The 13,350-nt window shown below is 35.7% G+C and overlaps 1 protein-coding gene across 3 annotated transcripts in view; it reads left to right on the top strand.

Annotated features, from left to right (window-relative positions):
* LOC149580627 (uncharacterized) overlaps positions 1-13,350 on the top strand; it is a 45,666-nt gene that overhangs the window by 31,182 nt on the left and 1,134 nt on the right. For all 3 annotated transcript variants that reach the window (XM_089792511.1, XM_089792526.1, XM_089792518.1), the window contains one exon: positions 10,695-13,323. In XM_089792511.1, the coding sequence (XP_089648637.1) occupies positions 10,695-13,197 (2,503 nt within the window). In that variant the 3' untranslated portion in view covers positions 13,198-13,323. The remainder of the gene's footprint in view (positions 1-10,694; positions 13,324-13,350) is intronic.

Here is a 13,350-nt window from a genome sequence, read left to right as displayed (position 1 = left end):
GTTTATTTTTAAACCTCCTGTGTTCTTTCGGTAAACATGGCAACTGTTGTAATATCTAATAGTACATGTCTGAATCTATTTTATTGAGTTATACATGTTCTAATCATAGACTCTAACAAGAAACTTACGCACTGCATGTGACAATATAAATTCCTCACTCATGAATTAAGAAGTGTGCACAGAGAGTTTTTGCATGTGCCCTTTTCTGCTATGTTTTTCCCTCTTACAACATTTGTATAAGAGCCTTCCGAATCTTGGGGATTGATCGCGAACATTATAGGTTGAATACAGAAGTTGGACATACTCTAAGCAGAACAGAAGAACATGTGCAAGTGCAGGGTTCACTGCAAGAGATAGGTTAGGTGCTGACATTTAAATTGTGGGTTACAGGATTGTGACCGTTGGCTACAGACAACTAAATAGGTTGGTTTAGCAGCAAATGTTTTATGCTGAATGTTGTAGAGAAACATAAATCAAACAAGGGCAGTATTTAGCATAGTCACAGATGCCATCAAACTGCAAATAGGGGCAGCATATAATCAGTGTTAGCCTGCTGTCAGGTTGCAAAGGTATTGCAGGCAAAATGCTGTCATAATAAGTTTTCTATTATTATTTTCTAGAACAAAAGTAATTTGATATTTTCCCAGATCAGTATTTTTTACAAATTGTTGAATGCAGACTCCCAACAGCAAGTCGAATGCAAAGTTCTGAATCATATGAAGTCCTTTATAAACCATTAATAGCTATCTAGGTTTTTTACTACTAGCCAACAGCAATTCAAATGCAAAGTTCTGAATCATATGAAGTCCTTTATAAACTATTAATAGCTATCTAGGTTTTTTATTACTAGTGTATGTTGGTCTACTATGTTTACAAGCATCTACCGGGTATGTATGATATAACAACACACGTTAGTTATTTTAAAAGGTAGGTTAATATAAGTTATGACTGCTTATGTAATTCCCCCATTTGTTTCTAAATATAACACACACTTTGACATTGGTGCATGTGCTACAATTTTCTCAATCTCCATGTATTCATTCTGGTATTAAAGTGAGAGAGCCTAAGGAGAGGGTATGCTATACAAATCAATTTGGAATGAGAGTTTCGAGACCGAAATTTGCATTGTTGTGAGATGGCTGACTAAATTTGGAATCAAACTGGTAAAACTGCATAGCAGTTGGAGGGCTAACCAGAGGGTACATACCAGAAACTCTTACAAAGAGGAAGCCAAATGCACTGAAAGGGAAAACGTAAGTTTTGAAGGGCCGGCTTTTGTTGAAGCTGACTTATGTGAAAAGAGGACCGATTGGACTGACAAAAAAATGCTAGTGGACTATCACTGTCTGTATTGAAAAGTGCAGGCTGGCTGTCATAAAAGGTGCAGTATGACTGATAAAAACTGCAGATTTATGAAAAAAAGAAAGAGGCATGTTATTAGAGTGGACAGAGCACAAAGTGCAAATGGGCAATTTGCACAGCATACGGATTATGCAGGAAAGAACTGGAAGACTGTGTAGAGACATTTGCTTCTCCGCATAGTAGCCCAGTTTAGTTTGAAGGCGTTTTAGATTGATGTGAAGACTACCTTCTTAAATGGGTTGCTGGATGAGTTCTACATGCATCAGCCTTAAGGATTTTTAGCTTCTGGCCATAGTTAAAATTTGCAGGTTAAGTAAGTCTCTGTATGGGCTTAATCATGCTCCAAGTGACTTGTGAAAAGTTGATAGGCATCTCTGATATTCTAGATTTAGAACAAGTTTATCTAACTTGGATTTCTATGTCAAAAGCAATGGTGATGACATTGTGATTCTTCTTCTATATGTTGATGATCTTTTTTTCTCAACTTGTGGAGCTATTGTATTGCAGCAAGTGAAATTTGCACTATTTTGACATGACTGAGCAAGACCTTGAGTAGAATTGCCTAGGTGTATAATTATAACTACATCACCACTCATTTTCATGGCTTAGGTCAAGTATGCTAAAAAGTGTTTTAAAAGCTTTTGCAGTTCTTCCACTACAACCACACAGAGGTTGAGTTGAAGTTGTTAGTCTATGTTGATTCATCACTAGTCAATGAGTCAAATCTTAGTTTTGCTGTTTGTTATTCCTCTTGATTTTTTGCATAGTTGAAGCTAGTAAATCCCTAGGTAGCGAAACACATGTTTTGATATATCTAAGCTATTATTGACTGAGACATTTTCTATCATAGGGAAGAAGCTTTCAAGTTGACAGGTTATATGAATACTGATTGGCTTGGTTCAATTGATACTTGGAGATGACTTAGTGGTTACATTGTGTCTTTGTGTATAAAAGCTTTATTTTTGGTAAATTATTCATCAATACGCTAGCTTTTTCTTCTGTTGTTTCTGAACATAAAGTAATGAATGTGATAATTAGTACTAGTTGTGAAGCTGTGTGGCTGTGTTCAGTTTTGTGTGATTTTCAATTTGCTCCAATTACCAAAACTTTATTTTTTTGTGTCAGTCAAGATGACCAAAAGGTCTTTCATATTTGCACCTAGCAGATTGAGGTTAATCTTCACTACATTCCACAAGTTTTTGATATTGGTGATATTTCTATCATTTGTTGTCCATCTCAAGAGAGACCGACTCAATGACCAAAGCTCTTGGTGCTATATTTTAGGGCAAATTCTAAATGTAAAAGAGTGTTAAGAAGAGCAAGAAATCACTATTCACAACCCAAACCCATAGATAAAACTACGAGTTCAACATATGAACTTGTTACACTGTGTGAGCTTCCATGAGGTTTTTTTAGAGGTGCAACCTATCTGTGTATGGGCAGAATTAAGGTCAACCTGATCAGATTATGAGCAAAAATGCTAAATATACAAGGTATAATAATTGTTCTTTCACTTGCATTTGCCCTTTACAGCAGATAACAACAATGAAGGCAGGTATAGAAGCAAATAGTAGAACTCTGGTTATTTGTCCTCCGAATGCACAAAGGGGTAATCTCCTGATGAGAACAGTACGAATAACCTTCAGAGAGCAGAAAAAGGGCATTGGGCAGCAGTAGCAAAAACTTATAATGATGCAATGGCAGAAGGATAACAACAATAAAAGCACTTACAGCAGAAAATAGTGGAAAAGGCGCTTGTTTATCTTCTGAACGCATAAAGAGGTATCATCTGAGAACATGTTGAACATTAGTGTTAGGAGACTAATATACTTAATCTATAATAATGCTTCAACCATTATTTGAGACATTACATATTTATTTAAATAACTTAATCATTCATGTTATATATATATTTCCATTTATAAATAAATATTTAATTATGTCCAAGGGGTTTAGCTTAGTTGGTTGAAGCAATAAATTCTCATTGTGGAGACCCTGGTTCAAATCCCAAGAGGGACATCTTTGTGGAATTCTAAGTTGTGACTCTTGGTCTTCTATTGGTTGTATGTGTCTTATTGTAAAAGGTGGATTTTAAGTTGTGGCTCTTGGTCTTCCAACTGTTGTTTGTAGTGTGGTTGCTCGTAAGGAGCTTGAATAAGATTGTAAGTCTCATGTTGTTGGTTGAATAAGCACAAGATTTGTAAACGATTTCAATGTATATAATAAATATTTAATTATCTCATTGATTAGAGTATAGTTTGTTAATGTTTGGTTAGCTTCAGTTGGATAATCCCTTGAGACTAAATTATATATATATAGTTAAATAATAAATTGTTTTATTAATTGAATAATAATGAATAGACATGTCCCATGAAAGGGCATGTCTCTCCATGTCTCATTCACAATATAAGAGAGAGATCGCTGCCCTTGGAAAACATATACCAAAGAGGCAATGTTAATACATTTGTAGTGATCCTGATAAATTAATGTGGTATCAGAGCCTAGTTGCAAATGTGAGAAAGGATTAGAAAAGACAATGGAAAGAATGTATGATGCAACAAAGGGAAGTTTTAATAGAAGATAAATATCAAACGATGTGTTTTAATAAGCTTGATATATGACAAGGAAAAAGATACCATGTTGCACCTTGCCTTGAAGCTCGTCTCTCATCAAATCCCCATTATATTTGAGGTGACTGAGACATGGCACAGAATGCTTATATTGGTAGATAACAACCCCTTTTACAATAGATCCAAATCTTCAAATATCAATAATTCTAGATTGTGTGGTGGGAGTGTCAGAAAGGGAGGAAAACTTCATAGAATTTTTTTAGTTGCTGTCAAACATGGAGTGTCACATGGCAAATCTCCTATCGAACACGAGTCTTTTTGGAACATCAACAACATGTACCATTGCCAATGTATTCATCAAAGTGTTTTGCCAATGCAAGAATAGAAGATTGGATCTTTCTATGGCTTGGAATGCAAGGCAGTGGAAGCACAATGCCACAAAACACCCACAGCTGATTCAGCTTGACAGGACAAGACACTAACAAGGAATGGAATAGATCTTTATTTTTCTTACACGGAGGCGACTTTGCTCTGGTTAAGAAGGCATGTCGATGTTCAAATCAAAAGAACTAGCAATAGGGAAAAAGACGATGACGACAATCATGACAACAATGTAGATGATAATTTTGTTCATGGTTGCAAGCGAGACTTTGTATGGTAGGATCCTTGACATTCCTAACTTTCAATACACCGCTAAGCATTTGGAATTGATGAGACTTTGAAACATAAAACATGCATAGGAGGCCATGTCATATAGAGAATGAAGGGTATAGAAGTATCTAAAACACAAGAAAAGGCACCGATAACATAGAAAGGAAAAAATGGTATATACGAACCCTTGAGACATATTGCCCATGTGGAAGGAGAATAGAGGATAATAATTTTAAGGAGTCAACATGGAAGATACAGTAAGGAAGAGGGAACTATATGCAATTACCTGTCAATGCTACGATCCATGCCTTGGGAGTGTTGTGGGCCCTTTGATACAAAAGGGGAATTCTTGTTCTGATCCAATCATGTAATATTCCAAATTAGGTGTTATGATTTATGCCCTGTTTTTGTAAAGAAGGTAGAGTGGATTTGCATGTCATGTTGGTATTTTGGTGAAATTTAGGGCCCAATCATTAATTAAAAATTACTATTAGCCAAGTGTTGAGATCATACCGACAATGAGATAGCGTTTCTCTAAACTCAAACATCATCATTCATGTCATTTGAAGATTGGTTAGATACAAACACAAGAGTAGGAGATATGAAATACTGGTCAAAGGATGCAAGCAACTAGCAATCAGTTTTACCTTTGGAGACTCGTCTTTAGGGAAGGAGCTGAATAAGCACCAGTTGGATGTAAATATTAATTTCTTATTTCCATAGTTACACCATACTAGGCGACGAGGGGACAATTTTCCGGAACAGGGGATAGAGGGGCCTTAATTTGGGGACAGTGGCAAGGGATGAGAGGGGTTGTATATACTACACATATGGTACTTAAAATGCTAGTTATGAAAAGATGTATCGCAATATAAGATATAAAGATGTAAAAGAGTAAATACTTGAGCATTGCATTGAATTGGAACATCGAATATTGAACATAAATAGTTGAATCAACAAATAGTCAACATTAGGAGGTCCCCCCATCCTCGGTGGAGCTGGCTGAATCTGGTGTTGTCATAGGGACGGGAGAACGGATTCCCCAAGTCCCCGATGCGTCCTCATCTCCGAGACGTGGGGCAAAAACGAGGGGGATGCATCCCTGTGTTACTATGCTTATTTCTTATAAATATAAGTGAATATAGATTTGAGATATTAGTTACCTTAAATTATTATGTGGTATTAATAAGGAAATAATATGTTGAAAATATAGGTTAAGTATATGGAATATATGCATATATATTCTAAGTTTTAATTTTAAATTAGATATTTATCTATATTATATTGGATTGATGCAAATTATTATTCTTGAGTATTATATTAGTCTCTCTCATATTTTCTAAATACGTACTATAAGAGCTATTTGCCTTGATCTTTTCATTCGAGGATGCCTTGCAGGAAAAGGGATACTGGTATTAGATTCAAAGGGAGTCTAACACTTCTTTGAAGGAAACTTTGGATGAGGAGCTTAGAAAATTGATATTCAGAGGGAGTTTTGATACTTTATTAGAAGTAACCTTGACAAAGAGGTCAAATGGTTAGTGTTTCTTTGTGAAGAAGTTCCAATTGCAATCCCTTGTAATACATTCTTCTCTATGAGAGATAAGTTTGAGGTGAAAAGCTTATTCCCTGATATGGTTCATGGTGGATATCATGACAAAACCACATGACAATATCCGTGGTGACTTCATGTAAACTTTTGATTTCATGTGTGTATGGGCTTGCCCCCTGTGTACATCACGAGGAAGTGACGACTTCCAAATGATCATCACTTGTATTTGCAAAATTTATTGGAAGGGGACGATCTTACAATAACTTTAATCATGATATACATTATATGCAAATGTTGAAACAAATCATGATGGATTATATCTTGTAAATTAACAACTAAGTGAATAATGGATTATATCTAGTAAATTAACAACTAAGTGTTAGATGTCATTCACTTGACAGTCAATGATTTGTTCGAAGGTACTTGGTGAATATCATGTGTTGATATTTTGCAGCCCTTATTGAGTATTTGGTGAATATTATTATGGTAAAATAATGAATGTGTTATCAAACAAAGATCATAAATGATCTATATATACAAGTATATATAAGAATGTTTCTATATTGAACAAGGAGAGAGATAGAAATATTTTGAAGAACGAAAGAGAAAGTTTCCATATTGGACTGAGAGAATATAGAAACATAGAAGAAGAGTGACAATTAGAAATAGAAATAATCTACGAAAGAGAGAGAAACAAAAATAGAGAGATTCAAATCTAATACCCTCCCTTAATGGTCAATCTAATGTCAAAACAATTTTTTTTATAGGAGAATCCTCAAAAGGCGTAAAAGGCAAACTTGGGCTGATTAGTGAGCTTTGCATGTTCTACAATATTGGTCTATGGTAGGACGAGTCTCGATACCCAGAACAAGCACTTCAAGGCGACAATACTCGAAGATTGCCATCATTCTCTGCTTCTAGGTGTTGTAGTTCTTTCCATTAAATTGTTGTCCGTCTTCCAAAAGAAGATTGGTGAGAGATGCCATGACATGTTTTTTGATGCAAAAAAAATGAATATCATAAATGGCATGATGTTTGAGGCAGATTGACAGAAGACCCAAAAAAATGAAAAGACACCCAAAAGAGATCTTGAAAAACCCACAAAAAATTTGAAATTAGATTTTGATTCTGCTTGCTCAAAAATTGAGGCACATAAAATGATGCACCCAAAAAGAATGGAGAGCAACCCAATTGAGAACTAGAAAACCCAATTTGAGTTTGCAATAAAAATAAAATTTCAGCTTGATCTGAAGGGTAGAAACCCTAGCCGAAAGTGCAGGAACTAGAGGTAGTCATGGAAGCTCAGATATTTGCAGAAGAAATAGGCTCACAAAAAAAACATCAAATGCTGGCCCAAAAATGCCAATAAGTTAGTTGTTTTATAGAGGAAGTTGGTCGCGCGAGCAGGGGAAAGGCAGATTATGCACGAGTTGCAGGAGAAAAGCCGCCCAAAGAAAACAAATATACAAAAACCCGGGTTTTTGAACACACTCAAGCAAAGGATGTTGAAAATCTTGAGTCTAATATTTCATGAAAAAATTAAAGATTCTCAAAACCTATTTCAAAAAATAACTCAAAATTTCAATAATAAAATTATTATTTTTCGAAAAAATAGCTCTGGTACTATATTATGGTAAAATAATGAATGCTTTACTAAATAAAGATCATAAATGATCTATATATACAAGTATACATAAGAATGTTTATATAACGAACAAAGAAAAAAATAAAAACATCCTGAAGAAAGAAAGAGGAAGTTTCCATATTGAATAAAGAGAGAATATGGAAAACATAGAAGAGTGACAATAAAAAATAGAAGTAACTCTACAAAAGAGGGAGAAATAAAAATAGGGAGATTTAACTATAATAAATATCATGTGTTGATATTTTGCAGGCCATTACTCAGAATATTTGGTGAATATCATATGTTGATATTTTGGAGGCCAACACTCATGATATAAAATGTGATATCAAAATGATGGAGATCTTCTGATCAAAGATATTCTTAAAATTTGCCATTCCTAATATTACCAATGGTGTAATAATATAATATCTACCCCCTGGCTACCCTCCCTAGCTAAGAGGTAGTGTTAATGTTTGGTAGCTTCAGTTGGATAAACCCTTGAGACTAAATTGAAGATATATATATATATAGTTAAATAATAAATTGTTATATTAATTAAATAATAATGAATACGACATGTTCCATGAAGGGACATGTCTCTCCATGTCTCATTCACAATATAAGAGAGAGATCGCTGCCCTTGGAAAACATATATTAAAGAGGCAATGTTAATCCATTTGCAGCAATCGTGATAAATTAACATAGTTTTATTACTCAATGATAACAATTCTATGTTACCATTTGTTTTCATTTAAGTCATTCTAATCATTGATTAAAATGTATATGACCTGATGCATCTCTGTTTCGAACTGTCGACGATGCTTGTATTTATTAGTTCTCATTCGACGATTGAATTATAACAAAAAAAGACAATGATATCAGAACATAAGAGTGAACAATAGCAGGCGGATAAAATGCTCAGTACGATCAAACTATTAAGAATGATACATAAAAGACGACACTGCATACTGAATTTGATAGGACAGTTTACATGTCGAACTCTGCATATTGAAATTGATACAGATTGTTGGCAGCAAATCATATACTCAGATTGTCAATCTTATCAGGAGACTATCTGGATTAAGAAGAACAATATCAAGTATCTTCAAAGACCATAATTTCTGAGATTATTAATACTCAGATAAGTTGATCTAATTTTAATACTTAGTTCTGCTGCAAATTATAATTAAAAGTTGTTCTATTTTTTAATAAACAATCAGAAATTGTTTATCTGCATAGGAAATTCATATTAAATTACTATTAGTGTGAATTTTTGTAACACAACAGGGATAACATCCAAAGAGCAGAAAAGGGATATTTAGGGAACAATGGCAGAAACTCTAAAGATGGAATGGAATAAATGAGCACCGTAACATCAGACAGCTCCACCCAGCATCCCCTAAACATTCCTATGAGAATGCCCTCCATAGTTAGGAGTTGTTTTTAAGACATCAGCAAATTACAGTAGGCTTTTATGTTTTTTTCTCATCCCAGTCCTCGAAATGTCCCTTCATTAAGGAAATATTTAAGACCCTTCGGGACATCTCTGACGAATACATTTATACATCTCTGACGAATACATTTATTTTCACCATGTAAAATGGCTGCTATTGAGCATATTTTTCTTAATTGGCATGCCACTTGGGAACAAATTGTTGATCTAATGACTAAATTATTCAGGCTTGGAATATTTGTAAAATTGAGACATTAAGGTATAATTAGAGATAAGGTGTGAATGTATTAATGTTTGTAATATTGTAGTGATTTATTTATCAGTCACGCCTAAAACCATAATTTACACAATGTAATTTACAACCAATGGAACTTCTTCCCTCAGTAGCAAGTTTTTCCTCTTTATAATAGTGATTTAAAACTGAATATTACTCGAATTGATTTTTTTAATTATGTTGCAATCGCTCTATACTTAATATTTAAGAGATATTATGTTTTAGACTGTTCCTCAAGGATGTGAACCCAGGGCCTATACCAAAAATTGGAACGTATGGTGTCACGATGCCCTTTCATGCGTGCACTCATAGAAGCAAATATCTTTTGCCAAAAAATGTAGAAAAAAGGAGAAGAGAGAAATAATCACTGTTTTTTACATTTAAATCCATGCTAATTACATAGAGATTGACTGAGAAACGAGAAAGTTCACCATGAATAATGTTTTTAGCTTTGTTTTTGAGATCATTGATTATAATGTACAGTTCATGATGTGATGATACATAGTTTGTCTTCCAAGTCTGAATTGCGATGTTAACCACAAACTACTAAATACAAATATCAAGTTACTAGTAACTAAACCATTTGTTTGTTCTTGGAAATAAACCTGACTATTGCTATATGGAACCCAGTACCTAATGGTTTGATAACATCAAATTAATCACAGAAATTCTTGAAACTCAAACTGTGGAAACGAAAACGAAGGATACGCTGGATAACCTGTTTTTCATTCATTCAAAAAGTATATAAGGAAACCTCCACAATTGATACAATTCACATTTGCATGGAAATCAACTTGTATCTTGCATTTAGTTTTCCCGTTCATAAAACCTAGTCTTTTAGTCAAAAGAGACACTGAATGAACTCCCTGCAATCTTCTATTTTGCTCATCATTAACTTAATTCAGCGAAAATGGAATCTTTCAAAATCGGCATTAACTAGAAAAACATCCTTATCACTTATAAGGATGAGATGGAAGATAAGTCTAAATTATTAGTAATTTTCTACTCTTTAGACTTATGAATGTTGTATATTTTCATACACAATTCTCTTTTGTCTTGTTCTTTTTTAATTTCCCCTGTGCTGAAACTAAATAGTATTGTCTTGGTTTTATCTTACTAATTATTTGCAGTAATTATCAAGTATGTGCACTAATTATTTCGCCTTTTTCTGTACTCTCCATCTGGTGCTTACTGTGTATTCCTTTTAGCCTGGAGACATTTCCAGAGGTTTATGCTGCAACCATACATGACTTGGAGCAATTGCTTGCTTTAGATGATATATGCCTTGAAGCAGGCTTAGGCTCAGAGCTTCGAAGTGGGATAGGCACTGGAAGTAGTGGAGCTGCTGGGGTACTGCAGCTTGTATGCATCCTTATTTTCACTGTGCACAATGCAAATGGAAGCACTACTGTGCAGCAACCAACCTATGCTGAAATTTCTCAGCGCTCTGAATTATTACACCATGCACTGACCACGGCATTTGAGTTTGCAGGCCGACTTATGCGTAGATGTGCAGATGCAAATGATGTCTCCAGTAGCTCCTTTTTGCCTGCAATGTTAATTTTCATGGAGTGGTTGGCTTGCCGGAAAGAGGTGACAATTTCAATAGAAGAGGATGAAAAGCAAGCAAATGCAAGGTGTTTCTTTTGGAAACAGTGCATTGAACTTCTGAATAAATTACTTGGGAGCAAGGATTTGAATGCTGGTGCCACCTTTACTAGTTTGGATAACTCTCAAATGATTATTGAGGGCGATACTACATTATGGGAAGATATTGAGCTGCAAGGGTTTGTTCCTCTTCTTCCTGCCCAAAAGGAATTAGACTATTCAATAACCCCTGCCAGAATAGGATTGAGAGATAAAAAGGAACAACAGGTCCGTGTTCAGCGACTCTTGGCTGCAGGAAAAACCATTGGAACTGCATTTAGTGGCACTGGAAGAGGAATTGCCTATAATAAAGAGACTGGAAAGTTTTACTTGGCTGGGAACATGAATGATGACAAGGCATCTGTAAATCGACATATTATAGCCAAAGAGGTGGCTGAATCTGACCAAGGTATTTCCGGTGTACCTAATACTGGGTATGTAGGTGAACTTAAAGAAAACAAAGTAGCAGGGACAGATACATTCCCACAATCAGTAAATGGGGATGAAGATGATGAAGAGTACATTGTTTTCAAACCTGTGCCAAAGGATGTCTCTGCTTTGAACACAATGCGTTTCTCTGCAAATAAGGAATCCGGTGAAGCATCTTTTGGTGTTCCAACTGTCACATCAACTGCTTTCCAACGTAAGCTTCCACTTGAGAAGTCGGAAATGTATACAATCAGCAAGGAGTACACACCAGGTGCTGTATCTCATGGGTATACTCAATATCCAATGTGTTCCTTTTCTGATTTTCTTCCTGATGCATTGCTTCAAGGTGATAGCATGGGCTTAAACCATGATCCGACTCAGGGTCAATCAGTTACTGAGATTGGTTGTACATTGTCCAGCCCTATGCATTCATTGGTTGGTACAACTTTTTCTTCAGTTTTTCCCAGTCCTGGAAATGCTAGTCCAGCATGCCAAGTAGAACTGCAGCTGAACAAGCAAAATAGCTTCGGAGGGCCATTGTCTGCTCTCCCTAACCTCACACTAAGTAGCTGGGGCATCCAGAATCATGATGTCATGCCCAAAGGTGGATTGGGAAATTCAAAAATCGATTCTCCAGGTATTATTGGACAACAGAAGCTTACTGATATGAGTTTGTCATATTGGAATACACAGATAGATATGCCATCCCTTTCTGGATTGTCAGACCTCTCTATTAATGACTTAGTATCATCTCAGGCAGCTTGTGAGAAATATAGCATGGCATCAAATTTCTCAGGACTTGATTCACAGAATGACAGAAACCAACATAGTGGTATACCTTCTAATTTTTGTACAGATTCTCCTTTCTCAGTTGCCAGGCCACATCCATCAGCGCCTCTGCTTCCAGAGGAAAACAATATTAATAGTTCTCTGGATATTTCGACTGGTATGCAACACATAAATCAATCAAGAAATGTCAGTTTGGAGGCCGAAGGTATAAATTCTGCATATCCAATGCAATTGGAGTGTGCAGATGTGGAAAATTCTTCTTTAAAGACATTTCTTCCTAGCTTTCAGCCTGTAGCAAAAGAGAACCCTGGCAGAAGTTGGATGGGACCTTCTGATATTGGTCCACCTCCTGGTTTTGGTTCTACTCGATTCATGTCTGGGCAGAGTGATGAAGATGCTGAAGCTCCTCCTCCTGTTGATGATTATGCATGGCTTGATGGTTACAGCTCTGGAATGCCTGGTACAAACAGTGAAAGATATGGAAACTGGGGCCTTCCTATGTATTCATCAGACAACGGTATATGGACATCAGGTAATAAGTTGCCTATCTCGCCAAATAGAACAGGCTTTCCATTTCCAGGAATGGGCTTGTCTGGATTTGGCTGTGCTGATGATCAGCAACAACAGAAGACACTAGATGTGCAGTTTTATGAGCAGTTGTTACATGAGCAGCAGAATAAATGGTTTGATTATGGCACGGAGTCAAAGCCCTTGCAATTTGGAACTCTACAATCACTCTATGAAGCCCAACAGCAATCTGAGTCTCAGAAACAGTTACTTTTATTACAACAAAAACAGCAAGAATGGTACAGACGATATCACATGGGTGGTCCATTTGCATCATAAGAGACAGTTGCATCCTTAAAACGTGGGCACATATCTATAATATGTCTCAGTGGCAGGAGTGTTTCTCGAAAATAGAAGATATAATCTGGGACTGCCAATCCAGTTTCTAAATCTTAACAATGACAGGTAAAAACACAATTTTGAGATTTGTGC

The sequence above is a fragment of the Cupressus sempervirens genome, chromosome 1, assembly GCF_028749045.1.
Source record: "Cupressus sempervirens isolate cs-2001-9-10 chromosome 1, ASM2874904v1, whole genome shotgun sequence".
Taxonomy (NCBI): Eukaryota; Viridiplantae; Streptophyta; class Pinopsida; order Cupressales; family Cupressaceae; genus Cupressus; species Cupressus sempervirens.
The sequence above is the reverse complement of the archived record's forward strand: the minus strand, read 5'-3'. Positions and strand labels throughout refer to the sequence as shown.